General features: G+C 51.6%; 2 protein-coding genes and 1 long non-coding RNA gene across 6 annotated transcripts in view; 2 read left to right on the forward strand and 1 right to left on the reverse strand.

The window, feature by feature from the left end:
- Positions 1 to 1,914, forward strand: part of Ldlr (low density lipoprotein receptor) — a 41,085-nt gene extending 39,171 nt beyond the window's left edge. For both annotated transcript variants that reach the window (XM_013363343.4, XM_040290439.2), the window contains one exon: positions 1 to 1,914. In XM_013363343.4, coding sequence (XP_013218797.1) covers positions 1 to 36 — 36 coding nt within the window. In that variant the 3' untranslated portion in view covers positions 37 to 1,914.
- A 3,590-nt stretch (positions 1,915 to 5,504) lies between these two features.
- Positions 5,505 to 11,041, forward strand: LOC120891521 (uncharacterized). Of its 2 annotated transcripts, XR_013432990.1 has the most exons (4): positions 5,505 to 5,724; positions 7,850 to 8,036; positions 9,701 to 9,829; positions 10,904 to 11,041. It is a non-coding gene; the product is annotated as an uncharacterized LOC120891521 (long non-coding RNA). The 2 variants fall into 2 exon arrangements; XR_005735998.2 differs by lacking the exon at positions 7,850 to 8,036 and having other exon boundaries at positions 5,516 to 5,724.
- On the reverse strand, positions 9,767 to 17,420 carry Spc24 (SPC24 component of NDC80 kinetochore complex). 2 transcript variants are annotated; one of them, XM_005336155.5, is made up of 5 exons: positions 16,855 to 17,402; positions 11,870 to 12,014; positions 11,600 to 11,704; positions 11,417 to 11,493; positions 9,767 to 9,906 (listed from the first exon to the last, which is right to left on the reverse strand). In XM_005336155.5, exons 1-5 carry the CDS (start codon positions 17,012 to 17,014, stop codon positions 9,785 to 9,787), a joined length of 609 nt encoding a protein of 202 aa, XP_005336212.1. In that variant the 5' UTR covers positions 17,015 to 17,402; the 3' UTR covers positions 9,767 to 9,784. The 2 variants fall into 2 exon arrangements, with proteins under 2 accessions (XP_005336212.1, XP_040146372.1); XM_040290438.2 differs by lacking the exon at positions 11,417 to 11,493 and having other exon boundaries at positions 9,823 to 9,906; positions 16,855 to 17,420.
- Between the last annotated feature and the right edge of the window lie 3,516 nt (positions 17,421 to 20,936).

A 20,936-nucleotide genomic window follows, 5' to 3' on the forward strand; every position in this document is an offset into this window, starting at 1 on the left:
AGACAGATGGTCAGCCTGGAGGATGATGTGGCGTGAACAGCTGCTGAGAGCCCAGTCCCTTCCCGGAACCTGTTGCCACTCATGGGCAGGAAGGACACTTTCTCCCCGGGCCCTTGACCACTGGCTGTCACCTACTTCCTCTAAACCCTTCTGGCACCCCCAGGGCTTCCGTCTCCTTCAGAGTCAGCAAAGACCTAAGGCGCCGCTGGCCACCAAAGCCTGGTGCCTGTCTGCCAGAGCTTTGTTTTATATATTTATTCATCTGGGAGGCAGAACAGGCTTCTGACAGCGCCGCGGAGCGGGTTCTGCTTGGGGTTTTGGTTTTCTTTCCGTATGAAGGAGAAGAGGAAAAGACCCGAGGAGCCGGGATGCGGCTCAGTTCCTCTTAGTTCAGCCCTTTTCTTTCCTGCATCACAAAGAAGCAAAGACAGTGGAACACAGGAGGAGAGGCAGCAAGTGGCCTGGAACACGGACAGCAGGTCTTCCGAAGGTCCCAGGCACTGCCTCATCCACCCCCAGCCCTCGCCCCTCCACACTCCGCCTCCCTGCTGCCAGAAGGAGCCTGACCCTGAAGGGGAAGGGCGCCCCCTACTGCTAAGGCAGCACCGTCCGCGCTTTCCCTCGCCAAAGCTTTGCCAGTTCCCCAGGAAAAGCCTGAGTCACCAGTCGCCCTTAATACTCGTGAAGTGCCTGAAACACCCGGTTACCTTGTTCCTGGGGACGCCCTGCCTCCGCCCTCCATGACTCTGCCAGCCCAGGTGTGGCTGTCGCTGTACTGCGCCCTGATCCGGCCCACGGGAGCCTGCGCTTCGCTTCTTTTGATCTCCTCGCACTTTTTCAGTTCAGGGTTGTACATTGTGTAAATGTGACATTCTTGTTATTTTGCACTGTTTTCTGTCACGTGTGTTGGGGTGGGATCACTGGCCGGAGGTGGCCCGTGTTGGTGAATGCAGGAGAAGATGCATGTGGAGGAAAGAAAAGGTCAGATCACTGGGGACTGCTTCAAAGCCATGATTGCCAATATTTGGAATAGGCAAACCCTCCTGCATTATTATTATTTTTTTTTTTCCTTTTTGCCAGTGCAGAGGGTTAAACTCAGGATTTTATACAAGCCAGGCAAGCGCTCTGCCCCTGAGTCCCCAGGCTGCTTGCTTTATTTTCTTAACATCTGCCAGGTCACTTCTATGCAAAAGTCCCAGAGCCATTAACCTCCTTGTCTGATCCTCAAAGGCTGCGCAGGAGAAACTCACAGCCTTTCACCCTTTAGGGAATCTCCTCTAGGTCATTTGATGGAACTTAAAGCCAAGATTCTTCCTGAAATGGCCACAAATTTTATCATTGCATGGTTGCAGGGATGAGTCAAAGAGACAGGGGCAGCCTCCCGTGGATCCCCACACAGAGACATCTGAAGGGACTCTTACTGGCTCAGTAGCAATGATCAAACACTGTGACTCCCGTAGGAAACTGTGCTGGTCTTTTCTTTCTGAAGCATGTAAATAGGTCCCTGTGCAGCTGGTAGCACTTGTGGTTATGTTTGCACTTTGTATATTTTTGAATGTTATCATATATATATATATATATATATATATAATTATTTATTTTTGCAAACCCTGTTTGCTGCAATCGTTGGTGACATTTCTAGGGGCTCTGCATTAGGGGTAGTGGTCTCTGAGATGCCTCGTCTTTATGTACAAAGATTATTCACACGGACTGGACCGTGTAGCTTGTTTCAGGAGAGTGACATCCAGGTGTCCTTGTAATTGCTTCAGGGGTATGGACACTTGCTTTTTAAAACACTGTATAGAATGTTGTTGTTTTTTGTTTTGTTTTGTTTTTGTTTTTGTTTTTTAATAGCCTGAATTGTCTTACTGTGATCGATTAAATTTCTTAAATGAGCCATCTGGCTAAACCTGATGTGGTATTCCTCTATTTGCTTTCTTCCTTCATTGAGTAGTGGACTAGAGTTCTCCAGAGAAAGATCCAGAAAGGAGCACAGAATGGGCTGCAGCCTTCATGGAGTGCTGTCATTCCTTGTGGGTGATGTCACGCTCGCTGGTGGTTTCATACTCCACCAGGTGCTTCTGTGAGTTAGGGCTTTGCCAGATTCCCAGCTCCATCCATTCACTTGATAAACATTTATTGAGTGCTTACTGTGTGCCAGGCACTGCTCTCAGCATTTGGGACAACTGTACGTTGAGTCCTACTGTCTTCATGGAGCTAACATTTTAGATAGAAGAGGAAAAATAGATACAGCTAACCCTCCATGTACAAGTTCCACATCCTTGGATTCAATCAACTGCAGATACAGATATTCGGGAAGAAAGGTTGTAAATGTGCTGAATGTGTGTGGACATTTTGCCCTGAAGAGTAAAATGTCACAGCGATGTCCCTGGCATTCACCTGGCAGTCGGTATTACAAGTCACCTAGAGCAGATGTTGGGAGGATTGCGTGGGTTCTACGCAGATGTGATTCCATTCCATAAGGGATTTGAATGCTAAAGACTTTGGCATCTGTGGGAGTCCTGAACCAATCCCCACAATAAGAGGGAAGATTGAAAGGAATGTTCTGGAAAAAATCAAACACGGCAATGGGCAGACAAATGATTGTCAGGGAGAAGGGCCCTCATCTAAGGAGGGCATTTCTAAGGAGGTGACTTAGAGTTTGTCCACAAGCAAGAGAAAGAACTAACAGGTGGAGACTTGAGTGTTTTGTTAAGGAACAATGTCCCGCCTCCTGCACTTGGTCCCATCAACACCATCCCCCTCTCTTTCTCTCTTCCTGTATTTTTTTTTCCAGTGCTAGGGACTGAACCCAGGACTTCCTGTACACTTGGCAAGTGTTCTACCACACCACGCTATACCCCCAGCCCAACGGCCTACACTCCTGCAGCACTTTTCCCTTCACGCCCTTTTCTAGACTGGTTGAGCTAAGATGAAGGCTAAAACTGACGGTCACATTCAGTGCTCGATATGAAAATTAAGAGATTTCACAGCCCAGTGCAAGCATAAATTCTGTCAATCCTGGTCTTATTCCTTGGAGGGATTGTCTGGTTAGAGTCCCGGGTCCCTGGGCACCGGCACAGCTGCCCACCTGAGCACCCTGCCCCTCCATCCCCTCTCATGCTCCCCAGCATTCCCTGCCTGGGCTTTGAGGGAGCTTCAGAGCTCTTGTCTCAGAGCAGGTACAAATCAAAGCCTGGGTGGCGCTGGCGTATCAATTGGGGCAGGGCCAGAAAGAGCCCCGCCATAGTCCCAGCCATAGTTCCAGCCACTTGGAGGGCTGAGATGAGGATCACCTGAGCCCAGGAGCTCAGGACCAGCCTGGGCAAGATAGGGAGACCTCGTGTCTAAAAAAGTTGAAAGGAAAAAGAAACAGCCTACAGCCGACAAAGAACTTAAGCACTGAGGATGTCGCTCAGTGGTGGAGCTGTTGCCCACCTGCCTGGCACAGCCCTGGGCTCCATCCCCAGGCCTGGTGGTGGGGTGGGAGGAATAGAGGAAAGGAAGGCTAAAAAGACAAAACAGAAAAGAAAAAAAAAAAATCACAGGGAGGTACCAGCTCACACTTCTCGGAATGGCTGTAATTGGCAAAACAACATAAAACAACAGAAATAAGGGGAGGGGAGGGGGGATAGTAGGGGATAGGAAAGGTAGCAGAATACAACAGTCACTAATATGCCATTATGTAAAAATGTGAGTATGTAACAGAAGTGAGTCTGCATTATGTATTTGGGGAGTTCAAAACCCAATTGAGTCAAATGTATGAAAGATGATATATCATGAGCTCTGTAATGTTTTGAACAATCAATAAAAAAAATGGAAAAAAAAAACAGAAATAACCAATGTCGGCAAGGATGTGGAGAAATTGGAACCCTGGAGCTTGGCTGGTAAACTGAAGGGGTGCAGCCACTGTGGAAAGCAGTATGATGATTCCCCTCCCCCCAAAATCCTCCAATTACCATAGGATCCAGAAATCCCACTTTGGGGTACAGACACAAAGACTTGAAAGCAGAATCTTGAACAGACATTGGCCCAGAAACACCATTCCTAGCCCAGAGGTGGAAAGTGACCCACGTGTCCAGGAGGGACAAGCTGTTGTCCCTCCACACAAGGAAGAGTGACTCCGCCTTTGAAAGGAAGGGATTCCTGGCATCCGAGGTAGGGCTGGCCCTCCAGGACATTATGCTCTGTGAAGTAAGCCAGGCACAAAAGGGCAAATCCTGCTAGGAGCGATGGCCCACACCAGGCATCCCAGCAACTGGAGAGGCTGATGCAGGAGGATCGCAAGTCTGGGCCAGCCTGGGCAACTTAGCTAGACCCTGTCTCAGAATAAAAAATAAGAAAGCCCGGAGTTGTTGCTAAGTGGTAGAGCACCCCTGGGTTCAATCTCCAGTATCAAAAAATTAAAAATAAAAAGAGAGGATGAGATGAATAATATCATTCCCCACACAGGAGGTGGCGCAGTGGTCAGATCTTGAAGACAGGAAGTAGGATGTTGGGAGCCAGCCGCTGGGGAGGGGATGGGGCCTGAGTGCTTACTGGGGACGGTTTCAGTGTGGGCAGATGGAAAAGTTTTGGAGATGGACATGATGCACAACAATGGAGACGCTCCTAACGCCATGGACGGTGCATTCCAAAGGGTTCTGGTGGCAGATTTTATATTGTGTATTATTAGAAGTAATACACTTCCAGCTGGTCAGAGTGGCGCACACGCATAATCCCAGTGACTCAGGAGACTGAGGCAGGAGAACAGCACATGGGAGACCAGCCTAGCAATTTAGGAGGAAGACCCTGTCTTAAAAATTAATTAATTTAAAACAATTTAGTACTGGGGATTGAACGCAGGGACACTTAACCACGAAACCACATTCCCAGCCCTTTTTGTTTAACTTTTTATTTTGAAACAGGGTCTCACTAAGTTGCTTAGGACCTTGCTAAATTGCTGAGGCTGGCCTCAAACTTGTGATCTTCCTGCCTCACCTCCTGAGTCGCAGGGGTTCTAGGAGTGTGCCACGGTACCTTTTAAAAGACCAAATTTGGAGGGGCGGGCAGTGAGGCAAACTGGAAATGAACAGCCCGCAGAAGCTTCTGGAAGGGTGGAGGGTGCCGCAGAGGGTAATGTTGGAGACCCAGAGCTGCTGGGAACCAGACAAAGGATCTCTGCAAATGTTGTCCTGGCAGTGACAGGGGACAGACCACAGCCCATCCCTGCCTCCTGGTCCCCTACCAGCGCCTCCCACTGGCTGAGCCCAATGGGAGCCACTTGGTAAAGGAGCCTGGGAAACCAAGGGGGGACACGCCCGGCCAGCGACCTCGATAACATCCTGGCCTTGCTCTGATTCTCTGGGTGTCCTTGGGCACCCTAGAGCCTCAGTTTCCCCATCAGAACCCAGCTGGATGCTAATCCCGGTGGCCGGGCCTCGGCGAGGGGGTGGGGGCTCTGCAGTGGCCGGAGACAGGCACGGGGCCTGCTATCTTTTCGGTGTCCACCGGGTGGCACTTCCTTCCTTCCTTCCGCCTTTTGTTTTGGGAACGTTCCAAATCGCCTCCGGGAGAGAAAACCGAGCAGCCCACACGGGCAGCGTCCGGGGCCTGCACACGGCGTTCGATAATTGCTTGATTGAATGAACCGATGCTCAACCGTGTGGCAAACAGGATCAACGAGCCGGGGTGGCTCCAAGTACAATGAGGAGGCCCGGGAGGGGGCGAGGGCGCTTCGTGGGGGTGAGGACACGGGTGGCCCAGGCTGGGCAGGGAGGCTGGGAGCAGGGCTGGGGTGGGCAGGGTGGCCCGAAGAGGCCAGAGGGGATGGACATTCCTGACGTCTGGCCCGGGCTGCTTACTGCGGAAGAAGTTACTGAAAATCTTGGGGGGCTGAAGGCGTGGCTCGGTGGTGCTTGCTTAGCCCCTGGGTTGCATCCCCAGCACCACAAAAAATAAATAAAATTAGACAGAAAGAGCAGAGCTTCTCAGGGGTTAATTCTGCTTCTCATGATGGTTCCCTGAGGCAGGGACAGTGACAGCTGCCCATTTTAAAGGGAGAGGGAAGGCATGAGGTCCCTGTGGCCGGGTTTGATGCTCTCTGCCTGCAGTTCTCTGGGTTAGAAGGGGCCCTAGGGAAAGGTGTCCGCTGCGGGCTGGTCCCCGGGGTCTGCAGGGTTAGGGTCTCTGTGGTCCCACTTGGAAGCTCCCAGCTCTGGCCAGGACAGGACAGGATGGGTAGTGGGAGGAAGCAGCTTCCCCAGCCTGACTCCTGACTGGCAACCCCGGCTGCCCGCTCCTGCCCCCTGGGCTGACGTCCCTTCCAACCCAAGGCGTCCCAAACCACAGCTGTCTGCGGTGAGTCAGCCTGGAGCCCACGGGGTGGAGGGTGGAGGCGGGCGGGGTGCTGCCCTGACCCCAGCTGGCTGCGCCCCACCCCGCCCCCACTTGCAGGCAGTGATTTTCCGTCATGAAGGGGATAAGAAAGCAGCTGAGGTTCTGTGTGTGACATGGCCCAGTTCATGTCCCCCCACTGAGCAGGGCAGCGCTCTCAGGCCTCCTGGGTTTCATCCAGCTCCCCTCCTGGCAGCTCCCATTTCTGTGCTAATTCCTGCTCTGGGAGTGGGGGTGTCCCTTCTGGCTGAATCCTGCTTCTCCCTGAAGCCTGGGTGCCTCTGGGATGGGGCTTGAGGGACTTGGAGGGAGATTCCGGGGTACATAGTGAGATCAGTCACCAAGATGGCCCAGGCTGCTGCACTGTGACTTATGTCAAGAGCTTAGTGGTAGAGCCCTTGCCTAGCATGCACAAGTCCTTGCGGTTCATCCACCACCACCACACACACACACTCACACACACACCAAGGGGAGTGGTCACCGGCAGGCAGGTTCCCTTGGATCACTACAGGAATTTGAAAATTCTCCCCACATTCCACTGTGGACTGCAGGCCCAGTGTGATCAAGGTCCCCTCCAGGCCAGCTTCCTTGTTGCACTTTGAGCTTTCTGTCCCCCTGCCTGGGAGTTTGTCTCTACACCTTTGTTCCCTGAGGACTTAGATCTGGGCCCAGTGACCTTCCATCCTGGGGCCCCCTACAGAGTTCTCCCTCCCACAGCGTTTTATTTTCTTTAGTTCATTTATCACCAACTGAAATGATCTCATTCATGGTCGGAATTAGCAGGACATGCTCTGGACTCAGAGGACTTGGATTCAAACCCCAGTCTGTCACCTACCTGCAGAACCTGAGATTAATGGCTTTATCTAGGGTTCCTTCACTGCCAGAAAACACGCGGCCAGGCCCACGGCCCTGGCGGGACCTCGCGCGGCCTTTACTGGGTGTGCTCCTGCGGGAGGGCTGGTGAGACCTGGGCGGTGAGCCGACACTTCTGAGTGAACAGGAGCGCTGAGTGACCAGTGCAGGCCACAGGAGGAGGCCAGTCACCTGGAGGCTCCAGTCCCAGACCCAGTCATGCCCACAACCCACCGCCAGTCCTCTCGGCTTCTTCTTGTCGAGGGCAGCAGGAGGATGGTGGCTTTGTGTTCGACCACCTGCGCTGGAGTCCGGCCTCTGGACTTGGACGCCCCGCCCCTGTTTCCTGTCTGTAGATGGAGACCAACCTTGACCTGCCTTACCTAGTTCTGCAGGGTGGGACACCAGATGCCAGGCCACAGGAGGGCTCAAGAAAAGGACATGGCCACCCCTGCGCTGCCCTTGCTCAGTGGCCTAGCACCGTCTTGAGGATCCACCTCTTCCCTGAAAAACCTGGGAGGGCATCAGGAGACGCCCAGCTGGGGCCACCAAGCTGATCTGGGGCCAGTGTGAGGGAGGGCGTGGCCTGCAGACCTGATACAATTGTGGTTCTGATTTCCAGGGAAGAAACACTGATGTCAAGCCAGGCCACCTAGTGACACCATGCCTGCAACAGGACAGCAGGGCACTGCAACGTCAGCCTGATTTGTCCCCTTTGGGGCTCCAGCACGTGTGGCCGTGGGTTCCACTGTGGACTCCCGCTTCCCTCCTGAGTGCTCTGCATTGAGGACAGACCCTTCACAGGCCAGGTCCCACCTGGGAAGCGGAGATGATCCCTCAGCTCAAATCTGATCTTAGGCTAGAAATGAGAGCTGACCCTGGGGTCCCAGCAGTGTGGTTCAGAATCCAGGGTGTCACTCCTGTGACTTAAGGCCAGCCCCCAGACTGTCCGTGCCTCAGTTTTCACACCTATAAAGGTGTCTTGGATGGTGCTGGGGCCAAGTCCCCGTCTTGCAGGTGACCCGATTCCTCATTCCCTGGTTGTGGGGACTTGAATTTCATTCCTACCTCAGCAGGTCTGGGCCCAGTACTCGGGAGCCTCTTGAATTGAGAACAAGAACCACTAGGGTGGGGGTGGGGCTCGGGCTGGAGGCTGCAGGCCGAGGCTGTCCTGGGCACGGGGCCAGCGCTGGGCAGTGAGTCAGGGCCCAGGCATGGGGAGAGCAGGGGCCTCCCCGTCCCTGTGAGATCAGGCACCTCCCTGCACCCGCCTGCCGGGCCCCACTCAGCCACGTTCCTCACCCACTCGCTCCCTCTGTAGGTCAGTGCTTGGGTTGGCCAAGGTGGCAGAGAAGCCAGGGAGCGGGGTGAGGGGCACATAGTCCCTCTGAGCTTGGGCGCGGCCTCCCTGAAGGGACTGTCTTCTCCTTGGGGAAACAGGTCCAGGATGCTGGGGATGAGTGGCCTCGGCCCCCTCCCAGAACAAAGCCAGGCTTCTCCTTCAGGAGGGAGAGCCGATGCTGGGGGAGGAGGGCACTTAGAGCCTGGGCCAGGGCCAAAGATAAAAGCTCCTTGTGCCCTTATCTGTGCCCTGCAGCCTGCCAGTCTGTTTGCAAGACCAGAGGGAAACACGCCTCTTCTCCACCCCTGGACTCAGCTAGGGGCCGGGGCTGCGCCATGCAGGGCTCCTGTGGTCCTGTGGGTGAACCATCTGGGGCGAGCATCCTGCCCCATGTTGGCAAGAATGGCCACCAAGGTGACAGCAGCTCCTCAGCCAAAGGCCAAGGGGCTGATGCCAGACTTGCAGACTGGCCTTGTGTCACTTCTCCCCGGGACACCCACAATGGCTGAGACATGTCCTGTTGTCATGATAGAGCAGGAGCTACTGGTATTCAGCGGGCGGAGGCAAGGAAGGCGCTAAATGTCCCACTTTACCCAGGACAGCCCTGACAGCCTAACCTGTCCCCCGTCACCGGGGCTGAGGAGGGAGAGCCACATCTGCTTCCAAACCTTGCTTGAGGTTGGCTGCTGGTGTGGACAGGGCTCTGCTCTCCTTTCACATCAGGTCTAAGAACCTGGGGTGCCTCCCAGTGGAAGGAGAGCACTGGCCTGCACACAGGAGGCTTGTTCCATCTCCAGCATCAGGGGAAGAGAAGTGCACAGACTGTGGTCCTAGGCTACAGTGTCATTGTAAGGGGAGGTTAAGTCAGGGCCCTACAGCTGTGTAGCGCAGGTCAGGCCAAGATCCCACCGCAAAATCAGGGAGAAAAAGAAACACTGCAGCCAGGCACGGTGTCCCAGGCCTATAGTCCAGCTGCTCAGGAGGCTGAGGCAGGAGGATCCTACTAAGTTCAAAGCCAGCCTCAGCAGTTAAGCGGCCTTGGGTTCAATCCCCACTAACAACAACAAAAGGATAATAAAAACTCCTTATATATACAAACATTTTTTTTCTTTTTTTATTTGTTCTACTTAGTTGTACTCGACAGCAGAATATATACAGATATTTAAACTGATCACCACGGAGCTACCCACCACCCGCCAAGGCCGATTCTGCAGGTCACGAGGCTCCTGGCTGCCACTCGGTGTCTACCAGGCTCCAGAGGTAGTCACTGATGAATTTCTGGGAGAGCTGGGTGCTGTCCAGGTGGATGGGCTGGGCCACACTGGGGCCGTAATGGACTGAAGGTTCCAATGCAAGGAAAACCCCTCACACACCTGGCCCTTCCACAACCTGGGGGTGGGGAGGGGACTTTAATTGATTTTTTTTTTTTTTTTTTTTTTACTTTTGAGAAAGGGTCTTGTCTTGCTAACTTGTTGAGGCTGGCCTCGAACTTGTGAATGTCTTGCCTCAGCCTCCAAAGTAACTGGGATTACTTGGCTTGGCCAGCCTTGGAAGAAAAAAAAAAAAAGTTTAAGATACTCAGGTCTAACCCCAAAACAATACTACCAAAACAAAAAAGATATTTAGAGGGGCTGGGATGTAGCTCAATTGCAGTTTAAGATTATGGGTTCAATTCCCAGCACCCCTTACAAAAAGATATTTAGAGACTAAAATACATTTTCATGAAGAAAATATCAAGATGCTATCTTCTTAAAAAGTGTGAAGTACGGCTGCGCGTGGTGGAGCATGCCTGTAATACCGGCAGATTGGGAGGCTGAGGCAGGAGGATTGCAAGTTCAAAGATAGCTTCAGCAGTTCAGCCAGGCCCTGTCTCAAAACTGGCTGGGGAGGTGGCCCAGTGGTGAAGCACCTGGGTTCACGCTGGGTTCAGTCCCTGGTACCAAAAAAAGGAAGGGGCTGGGGCATGACTCAGGGGTAGAGTGCTTGTCTCCCATGAGCCAGGCCCTGGGTTCCATCCCTAGTACCACAGGAAAGGGAAAAAAGAAAAAAATACAGAACACTTGTTTAGTAGGGCACGGTGACCTGTGCATGGTTTCGGTCCCTGCTGTTGGGAGGTAGAGGCAGGAGGGTCCCTTGAGTCCAGGAGTTAGAGGCCAACCTGGGCGATACAGGGAGGGCTTGGTGGTAGAGTGCTTGCCAAGCACGGGCGAGGCACTGAGTTCTATTCTCAACACCACACATAAGTCAATAAATAAATAAAGCTCCAACAACTTAAAATTTTTTTAAATAAATAATAAATAAATGTAACAGAATCCACCCCTTACCCACATTTAGGTACGTTGTTAAGCACCATGACAGTGCTGGGCAACCTCACCACCATCCATCGGCAGAATTTCATTCCCAAACTGAAAGTCTGTCCCCATGGAACACCAGCCCCCCTCTGCCCCTGCTCAGCCCCTAGGAAGTGGCTGCTGGCCTGGTGGAACTGCTCGAAGCTGTCTGCGCTTCTCTCCTCGGCCTAGGGTTCTCACGGGCCTCCAGCCTCCGGACCTCCTTCCTTAGGGCGGTGCCCGGTCCGATGGAGCACAGCTTGCTCATCAACTCACCTGCTCACCCTGCTCCGAAGTCAAACTATCTCCTGGCCAGCTGTGACCAACGCTGCTGTGAGCAGGACAGAGACTGCCACACCCTGCTGCTCTCCCTCCTTTTGTGTCTATTCCCAGTGGCAGGACTGCTGGGTCCTAGAGTGATTCTATTTCTAGTTCTTGAGGATCCCACACACCGTGTTCCAGAGCGGCTGCACCCCTTCATATTCCCACCAGTTTCTCCAAAAAAATAAAAGGATACTGCCTTTGATCACTCCTGGCTCGCTCTCGTAATCCCACTCTATTTTACTCATTCGGTGATAAAGTTGAGCCACATACCTAGACAAGGGCGGGAAGGAGAAGAAAGTTACCCCTGCATCAACTTGAACCTGCAGCTGCAGGACGGGCCGCAGGCTGAGCCACAGCACGCGTTCCTGGAACCTACACGGCAGAAGGGATGACGACAGTCGTGTCCTCGTCAACATCTCTCTCCTGTCTTTCCAGATCGGCCTCCAGCTCCCTGAGCTCCTCCAGCTCTCCGGTGAGCTGAGTGCGGCAGGTCGTTAAGGACCCAGCTTAGAAGGAGGCCATCACGCTGCGCGTTGCGCCCAGGCACCAGGATCCCAGGGCTTGCTAGGCCAGTGCCCGCCCTGAGCCACACCCCAGCCCCATGCAAGGGATTTCTAGGGAGGACGATGGGCACGGTCAAGGATATAGGAGGCTGGCCTGCAGATGGGCATCGTCCTCAGCCGCCCTCTGGAGCTCGGCCTCCAGCTGCTGTAGCTCCGCGTTCCCCTGGCAGCTGCGCTCCTTTGAGTGAAGAAGGCTTTGGGCCACCTCTTCTTCTGTAGCCAGTGTCTCTGCAGAGGGAGAGAAGGCTCCTTGGGGTCTGTCCCCCCACCCCCCACTGCAAGCTGCATCGCTACTTCAGATCACAAGTCCATTTCCAGAGTTGCTGTCAGAACTTGAACATTTTTGCCACAACACATTTAAATACACCAAAAATTGTAAATATGGGATCTGGCCCTTCTCTCTCTCTTTTTTTTTTTGATACTGAAGATTGAACCAGGGGCAGCCCCAAGCCCCTTTTATTTTGAGACAGTGTCTCTCTAAGCTGCCCAGGGTGGGCTTGGCTTGTGATCCTCTTGCCTCGCCTCCTTGGGTACTGGGAATACAGATGTGAGCCACCATGTCTGGCTCTGGTCCTTCCTGTGACACCTGATCTTTTATTATTTATTTTTTTTGAGAAAGCGTCTTTCCATGTGGCCCAAACTGGGTTCAAACCCACAATCCTTCAGTCTCAGCTTCGGGAGGGGCTGGGATTACAGGTGTGCGCCATCGCAACTGTGTGGTTTGGGTGGTACTGGGGATGAACTGGAGCCTCATGTTAGGCCCTGGCTCTACCATCAAGGTGCACCACAGCCTCTAATCATAATTTACAACAAAAACAAGTCGTATCAGGAAGCCTAGAACCCCGGGACTCAGTTTCCACTTCCTAGTCACCAGCCAAGCCTGGCAGCTCCTGTCTGGCTCTGATTCTCTTCCTTCCTGTGAGAGTCCACTGTCCCTCCAGGGCCACCCAATAGTTCCTAACTGTCCCCATGCTTTGACTTCTCTCTGAGTCAATATGCTAATTTATTTCCCTCTGGGCCTTGAGTGGCTGCATTAGAGGATGCAAAGTTGTGCCCTGCTCAGAGAAGGCTCCATGTCTCCAGGGTAAGGCTCAGAGGCACTGTAAGGATGGCCTTAGGCCTTAGCCTAAGCAACTCCATTTTAAAACTCCAGTTTGAAACCTGGCAGGCAGCCTACACCAGGCAGCCTACAGAGCCCTCCAGTACAAACAAGTCACTTCTCCCCCCCCCCCCCCCCACGAGCTCAGAGTGAAGTCTCTGTCATGTTGTCCTTGCCCTGATAAGGGAGAGGCAAGAAAATCAGGGTGGGGACCACCAGACCAGATGCTGTAACCCCAGGGCAAATGATGTCACTGAGAAATCCCGTGGGAGCTGGTAGGGATTGAAAGGGTGGTCAGAAGCCCCAAGCTTTTTAGTATAAAAAAGCAAATGAACAGACATTCAGCCAGCGACCCTGATGCCCTCACTCTGGGAGCCTGATGAGGACCTGGACTGACATCCCAACTCTTCTCATCTTTTGCCTGATCCTCTGCTTCTTCCTCACTGTTCTCAAACTCTACAGCCACATCTTGATGGTGAGAGCCACTTCTTCTCCCTAGGACCCTATCCCCAACTGGCTGTCAGCTCCACCCAAGGAGAATCCTGCCTTGGGTCCTGACCTGATCAGGGCGGTCTGAGTGAGTGTGCATCTGCTAGACTTAAAGCCTAAGGCTTGAGACTTTTGATCTGACACTTAGCTTTTAGCCTGCAGAGGGAATGTCTGTCAAGTGTATTTGCAGTGCTTAGAATTAATCTAGAATTGTTTGCGGTAAACTGATTCTGTCTACTGCAGTGCCTAGCATTAAGGATTGTCATTTTCTTGATTAAGAACCTATAGAGTGGAATTGTATTGAGTGATTTGAGTGAATAAAGCATTGAAAAGGGCAGAAGTCCGTGGACATTCTTTTTTTTTTTTTTTAAAGAGAGAATGAGAGAGAGAGAGAAAGAATTTTTAATATTTATTTTTCAGTTCTCGGCGGACACAACATCTTTGTTGGTATGTGGTGCTGAGGATCGAACCCGGGCCACACGCATGCCAGACGAGCGCGCTACCGCTTGAGCCACATTCCCAGCCCCCGTGGACATTCTTTATGCCTAAGTTGTCCTTTGCCCATTGCGACAGTCACCTGAGTCTTTTTCTTTTTGGTTCTGACTTCGGGCCTCACCGTGGTGTCCATGCTGTCCTAGAACTTCTGGGCTCCAGCTATTTTTCCTGCCTCCACCTGCGGAGTGGCTGGGGCTTCAGGCAGGCACTGCCGTGCTGGCTTCCCGAGGACCCTCACCAGCTTCTCTCCCTGCCACCTGTTGTCCTCCCCACCCTTCCTTCTTCAAAGGTGCCACAGTTTTCACAGCCCTGGGCTCCCTTCTCCTATGCTCCAGGATGTCCCTGTGCCCCTGCCTCCAGGCACACCCAGCCTTCAAGGACAGGGTAATAACAGGCCTGTAACCCCAGGTACTCAGCCACTTGGGAGGCCGATGCAGGAGGATCCAAGTTCAAGGCCAGTCTTTGCAATTCAGCAAGACCCTGACTCAAAACAAAAAATGAAAAGGGCTGGGAATGGGGCTCAGAGTTAGAGCAGTGGATTCAATCCTCAGTACAAGAAAATAAACACAAAAATAAGGTTCCCTGGGAAAAGAGCCTCTCTGGCAGGTGGGCTGAATGATTTATCCCTTGTTTTCTTCCTTGAATCAGAAACCACATCTTTTATTCCCCATATATCTCCAGACACTACCCGGAATAAACACCTGTTGAACAGAATACTGAGAAAAATCAAAAACATCTTAAGAAGGCTACTGTGTTTCCTCCAGAGCAGAGCCATCTGCCAACCCACGGAAGACACAGGTTAAAATGCTTCCAAAAGGGCCTGCATTTAAGTTCTCAAAAATTGATGTTAATGTTTCATCAAAGAATTTCGTGTGGCCAGGTGTAGGGGAGCACCCCTGTTATCCCAGAGGCTGGGGTGTCGATTGCAAGTTCGAAGCCAGCCTCAGCAACTGAGCGAGGCCCCACAGAACTTAGCAAGACCCTGTCTCAAAATAAAAAGAGCTGGGAATGTGGCTCAGTGGTGGAGCACCCCTGGGTTCAATCCCTGGTACCAAAAAGAAAGAAAAAAGTATTAGATGTATTTGTGACAACCTAAACACACACACACACACACACACACACACACACACTCCTGCAGCACTCCAACCCTGCAGCCACTGTGAACTCCCAGGGGTTCTCCCCGGCACCCACATCCACAGTTAATTCGCTTATGTGGCCATTTCTCCCCATGTCTGTGGGGGAAGGTGCCTACCGATTTCCTGTCCTGATGGCGGAGGGCTGGCTGGCAGACAGGCTTCCCACCCTTCACCACCCTCCCACTCAAAACTCAACATCCCTCCTTGCTTCTTCCCCGGGTTGATCTCCTGCTGTGGGTGTCCATAAGGCAGCGCTGTTTGCTGGCATGTTGACCAAGTGCCATGGGATGACCCAAGAGTTCTTTGTCCAAGCATTATCAAAAGCCCTCTGCAGAGGGTACTTTTTATTTTTATTTGTCTGGTGCTGGAGATGGAACCCAGGGCCACACACATGCTCAACACTCCACCACTGAGCTACGACCCAGTCCCAAGGCGGGTGGTTAAACCCATCTCTCCATCTGGGAAGCAGAGACTTGCCCACTAAGCATACAGCTCCTCACCGGATGTGCACTGGGTCTGTGTGCCTCAAAGCCCAGGTTCCCTGGAACAATCTCCGTCCCTTCAATCCCCAAACCATCAGTGCAGGGGAAAGTAAAGAGGAGGGAGGGGGCCGGGTGCAGGGGCCCACGCCTGTAATCCCAGTGCCTCGGGAGGCTGAGACAGAAGAATCATGAGTTTGAAGCCAGCCTCAGCAATGGCGAGGCGCCAAGCAACTCAGTGAGACCCTGTCTCTAAATAAGACACAAAATAGGGCTGGGGATGTGACTCAGTGGTCCAGTGCCCCTGAGTTCAATCTCTGGTACCCCCCCCCCAAAAAAAAAAGAGTTGAAAACATTCTTGAAAAGATACATGCCCACTCGTGATCATAGTAACAGCATCAAAATAGCCAGTGTCCACTGACAGACCATGGATAAACACAGTGCGGGCATCCATACAGTGGACTATGATCCCCTACAAAAGGAAGGAAATCTTGTCACAGGCTGCAGCGTGGACAAACTTTTAGGACATTACGCTAAGTGGCATAAGCCAGTGACCAGAGGGCAGTCGCTATGTGAGCTCACTTCCATCACTGCCATGTTCATTGAGATAAAGTGGAGTGATGGGTGCCAGGGGCTGGGGAAGTGAGGAGGGGTGTTAGTGTTAATAGAGACAGGGCTCCGGTTTGGGAGGACGAAAATTCTAGATATGCATGGTAGTCACCCAGCAGTGCGAATGTACTTAATTCTGCTGAACCTAGCGGCTTAAAAATGACTAAAGTGAACTTTGGGAGGTTGTTCAGTGAGAGCAGCAGGCTCAATGTCTGGACCCCATCCCAGCAAAAAACACACACACACACACACACACACACACACACGCACACAAAGCTAAAATGGCAAATCTTATGTATTTTTTTTTTTTTTTGGTGAGAGTGGAGGGGTGCAGTTTACTGAGGATTGAACTCAGGGCACTCAACCACTGAGCCACATCCCCAGCCCTATTTTATATTTTATTTAGAGACAGGGTCTCACTGCGTTGCTTAGGGCCTCACTTTTGCTGAGGCTGGCTTTGAACTCATGATCCTCCTGCCTCAGCCTCCCGAGCCGCTGGGATTACAGGCATGCACCACTGTGCCCTTCTCTTATGTTAGGGTTTTAATTTTACCAGACCAAAGAAAACTTAGTAGCCTTAAAAAAGAAAGCAAGCGGTAGAGAGCTCGCCTAGTACGTGTGGGGCCCTGGGTTCGATCCTCAGCACCACATAAAAATAAATAAACAAAATAAAGCTATTTGTCCATCTACAACTAAAACAAACAAACAAAAAACTCTGGCAAGGTTAACTGCAGTGACAAGGGCAGGCCCTTCCTGCTCACCTTGCAGCCGCTGTTCGGCGCCGTCCTGCGTCTCCAGCAGCCGCTCCAATATCTGCTCGTGGCGCCCCAGCAGCCGCCGCTGCTGCGCCTCGGCGCGGTTAGCGCTCAGCAAGCTCAGCAGTCCCTGGCTCACCTCCTCGATATCGCGGAAGGCAGCCATGACTACGCCAGGACCAAACCGCGCAAATTTGACTGCCCGCGGGGTACGCCCCTTCCCGATAGGCTTGGTTTCATTGGCTTATTTCTCAGTCAGTCAAGAGCGATGGCCAGTAGGTGCAGCGAGGGGGCGTCTCGGTACGTGGGAGGACGCCTCCGGTTTGGCTTGGTGCGCTTGCGCTGGCTCTTCTGTCAGTCAAAGATGATGACCAATCGGAGCGTCAAGGGGACGTCTCCGGGAGGTCGGCCTGCCGCGCCTGCGCAGGGTGGAAAGTTGCTGAGCGACCTTGAAGGGTTTTTCGGCGGGGAGGCCAAGGTCCAGTGCCCGCTGCTTGCAAGCAGCGGTTGCAGGGGCAAAGCTTCGGGCTGCTTCTTATGGAGCCGACGTTTTACAGTGTGTGTATAGGATACACACAACAAACATAAAACAATTTGTTACCAAAATGAAGTCTGCAGTCTCATTGGGTTCCAGATTCAGCTTTGCAGTGGCTGTGCGCTGTGTTATCCTGGGCTAATCGCTTAACCACTCAGTGCCTTACCTTCCTCCTCAGTAAAAGGAGGGCCATAATTAGTGCCGAGCTCAGGGTTGGTGTTGGGATAAAATAAGGATTGTGTCTGGTATTCAGTAAAGTGTTATATATAGGTGTTAAGTGAGACTCACACATGGAATTGAGTGGGTGGAGTGCCTAAAATACCCTCAAACCTCACACTATGAGAGGGGTTACAGTTGAGGAGAGACAAACGACACAATTCAGTGACGTGGTCCTCAAACTGTAAAGGTATCGCTTTGTGGGGGCGGGTGTCATGATTTTCTACAAAATAGAATAGAGAAAAATCAGTGTGTACACGCAGCAAGTTCCAAGCTGGGCTCCAGCTGCCAGGGAACAAAGTGAGGAGTCACCGTGGAACCTTCGGCAGACTGTCAGGGTCCATCATCTCCCTCCTCAGCTTATTTACAAGAGACAGGACTTGCCGAGGGGCTGCTTATATTTTTTTAATTGCTTATATAGATAGGGACACTGCTTTCCTGGGATTCCTTTGAAGTCCTTGGAAAGCAAGGAGAGAGACTCATGTACACAACATCCATACATTTTTGGATTTTCTGCACCTTTTGGTTTGTTTGTTTTTGCAGTACTAGGGGATTAAACCCAGGGCCTTGTGCATTCAAAACCAGTGCTTTACCATTAAGCTACATTTCAGCCCTTACACACCTTTTGGGGAGTGCTAAGACCCTGGAAGGCTATCCTTAGATTTCAAGTTAGGAGTCACCCCTGCATGAAGTGTAGCTCAGCCATAGAGTGCTTGCTTAGCATGCACCAGGTGCTGAGTTCCATCACAGAGGGGAGGGAGAGAGGAAGGGAAGGAAAGAGGAAAGGAAGGGAGGGAGGGAAGGAGGAAAGAAGGAAGGGAGGAGGAAGGGGGCAAAGGAAACAGGCCCTGTGGCAATGCCTGTACTCCCAGTGACTCAGGAGGCTGAGTCGGGAAGATTGCAAGTTCAAGGCCAGCCTCAGCAAGTTAGCAAGACCCTGTGTGGCTCAGTGGTAAAGCGACCCTAGGTTCAGTTCCCAATGTCATATGCACCCAAATCTTGGGTTCAGTTTCTGGCTGGGCAGCTTACCTGTGTCCTTGGCAAATTCACAATCTTTCTTTCTAAGCTCTGGGGCTAAAGATAGCCTTCTCTTATCAGCTGGAGCGGGATGTCCAGGAGATAAGCCATGCAAGATTGTGTAACCAGAGCCTGACAGACAGAAATACTGCCAAAAAAGGCCACCCACCTCCCTTCCAAAAAAAGCAGTGAGGTCCACCTGACAGTCATTAGGATGGCCACTATCCAAAACAAACAAACCAAAAAAAAAAAAAAAAAGAGCCAGCTGATGAGGAGAGAGTGAAATCCTCATGAACGCTTTAAAAATATTTTTAGTTGTTGATGGACACAATACCTTTATTGTATTTATCTTTATGTGGTGCTGAGGATCGAACCCAGTGCTTCACACATGCTAGGCAAGTGCTCTACCACTGAGCCCCAGCCCCAGCCGGCTCTTGTGCACTCTGGATAGGTACATGAAATGATGCAGCTACCCTACAAAACAGTGTAACATTCTTCAAAAAGTTAGAGACAGGCCTGGGGATGTGGCTCAAGCAGTAGCGCGCTCGCCTGGCATGTGTGCGGCCCAGGTTCGATCCTCAGCACCACATACCAATCAAGATGTTGTGTCCTCCGATAAGTAAAAAATAAATATTAAAAATTAAAAAAAAAAAGTTGGAAACAGGGATAGGCGAGGTGGCGCATGCCTGTCATTCCAGCTGCTAGGGAGGCTGAGGCAGGAGGATCACAAGTTCAAAGCCAGCTTCAGCATCTTATTGAAGCCTTAAGCAACTCAGCTCAGTCTCTAAATGTAAAAAAGGGCTCTGTAGTTAAGTGCTTCCAAGTTCAATCCCCAGTAAGGAAAAAATTAGAAATCAAATCGTCCTACTAGGAATTCTACTCTTAGTTACGTGAAGATGGAAAAGCAGGGCCTGGGATAGAAATGAGCAAGAACGAGTTCACAGCAGCATTATTCACAAGAGCCGAGAGGCAGAAACAACCCAAGGACCCATCACTGGACGAGGATGGCGCGTGGTCCGTCCATAAAAGGAAGAGGATTCCACCTTGAGAAGGAAGGCGGTCCTGGCAAGGGCGAGGATGCCCGGGGAACGCGGAGGGCTTTATGAGGGACATAAGCCAGACACCAAGGGACAAATCCTGCAGGCCTCACTTAGAGGCGACCCTGAAAACAGTCAGATTCACAGATATGCAGAACGCAGGCTGCGGCTGGGGAATGGGGTGAGTGTTTAATGGGACAGAGTTTCAGTTTTGCAAGATGAAAGGTGTTCTGGAGGTGGGTTGCACAACCTGTGGGTGTACTTCATGCCACTGAACTGTTCACTTAAAAGTTCAAGGGGCTGGGGCTGTGGCTTAGTGGCAGAGCGCTTGCCTAGCACATGAGAGGCACTGGGTTTGATCCTCAGCACCACATAAAAATGAATATATAAAATATATTCCTATAAAATATATATTAATAAATATATTTTATTTTATATAAAATAAAGGTCTTGTGTGCATCTACAACTAAAAAAAGATTCATGGGGCCAGGCTGTAGCTCAGCAGTAGAGTATATACCGGTGAGGCCCCGAGTTGGATCCCAGGAATCTGCCCCCCCCCCAAAAAAAATTGGTTAAGATGGTCAATTTTATCACATGTACATTTTACCAGAATTAAAAACATTCTGGGGCTGGGACTGTGGCGCACTGGCCTTGCATGTGTAGGGCACTGGGTTCCACTCTCAACACCACATGTAAATAAATAAAATAAACATCTATCAACAACTAAGGGAAAAATATTTTTAAAAAATATTCTGGGCTGGAGCCAGGGACAGTGGCATGCACCTGTAATCCCCAGTGACTCAGAAAGCTGAGGCAGGAGGATCACAAGTTAGAGGTCACCCTGGGCAACTTAGCAAGACACTGTCTCAAAATGAAAAATAAAGAGCTAGGGATGTGGTTCAGGGGTGGAGTGCCCTGGGTTCAATCCCAAGTACGAAAGAAAAAAAATGTGTGTATATAATGACCTGGGGGTGCGGCTCACGGTGGAGCACTCGCCCAGCATGCTTGAGGCCCTGGGCTCCATCTGCAGCACCACAAAAGTGAAACACACACACACACACACACACACACACACACACACACACACACACACAAAGAAACCTAAAAAAAAAAAAAGCAGAGAAACTCAGTGGGGCGGTCAGGGTCTTCAGTAAGAGCTGACAGAAAACAAAGATGATGATAAACGTCCTGGCAACGGCCTCATGAGAAACAATCCTTCGTTTCCTAAAGGCCCCTTCTTGGCTCACAAAGTCCTGGGAAACTGACAAGAGCCAAGGACCTTC

The sequence above is a fragment of the Ictidomys tridecemlineatus genome, chromosome 2 (genome assembly GCF_052094955.1).
Source record: "Ictidomys tridecemlineatus isolate mIctTri1 chromosome 2, mIctTri1.hap1, whole genome shotgun sequence".
Taxonomy (NCBI): domain Eukaryota; kingdom Metazoa; phylum Chordata; class Mammalia; order Rodentia; family Sciuridae; genus Ictidomys; species Ictidomys tridecemlineatus.

Excerpts from the sequence above, each read along its gene's own strand:
- Spc24 (XM_005336155.5), bottom strand. The coding sequence starts at position 17,014 with ATGGCTGCCTTCCGCGATATCGAGGAGGTGAGCCAGGGACTGCTGAGC. Across the intron at positions 11,494-11,599 it reads GTCGTCATCCCTTCTGCCGT|GTATGTGGCTCAACTTTATC; the intron begins GTAGGTTCCAGG and ends GCCCTTGTCTAG. Across the intron at positions 9,907-11,416 it reads GCCAGGAGTGATCAAAGGCA|TCCATTACGGCCCCAGTGTG; the intron begins GTATCCTTTTAT and ends TGGAACCTTCAG.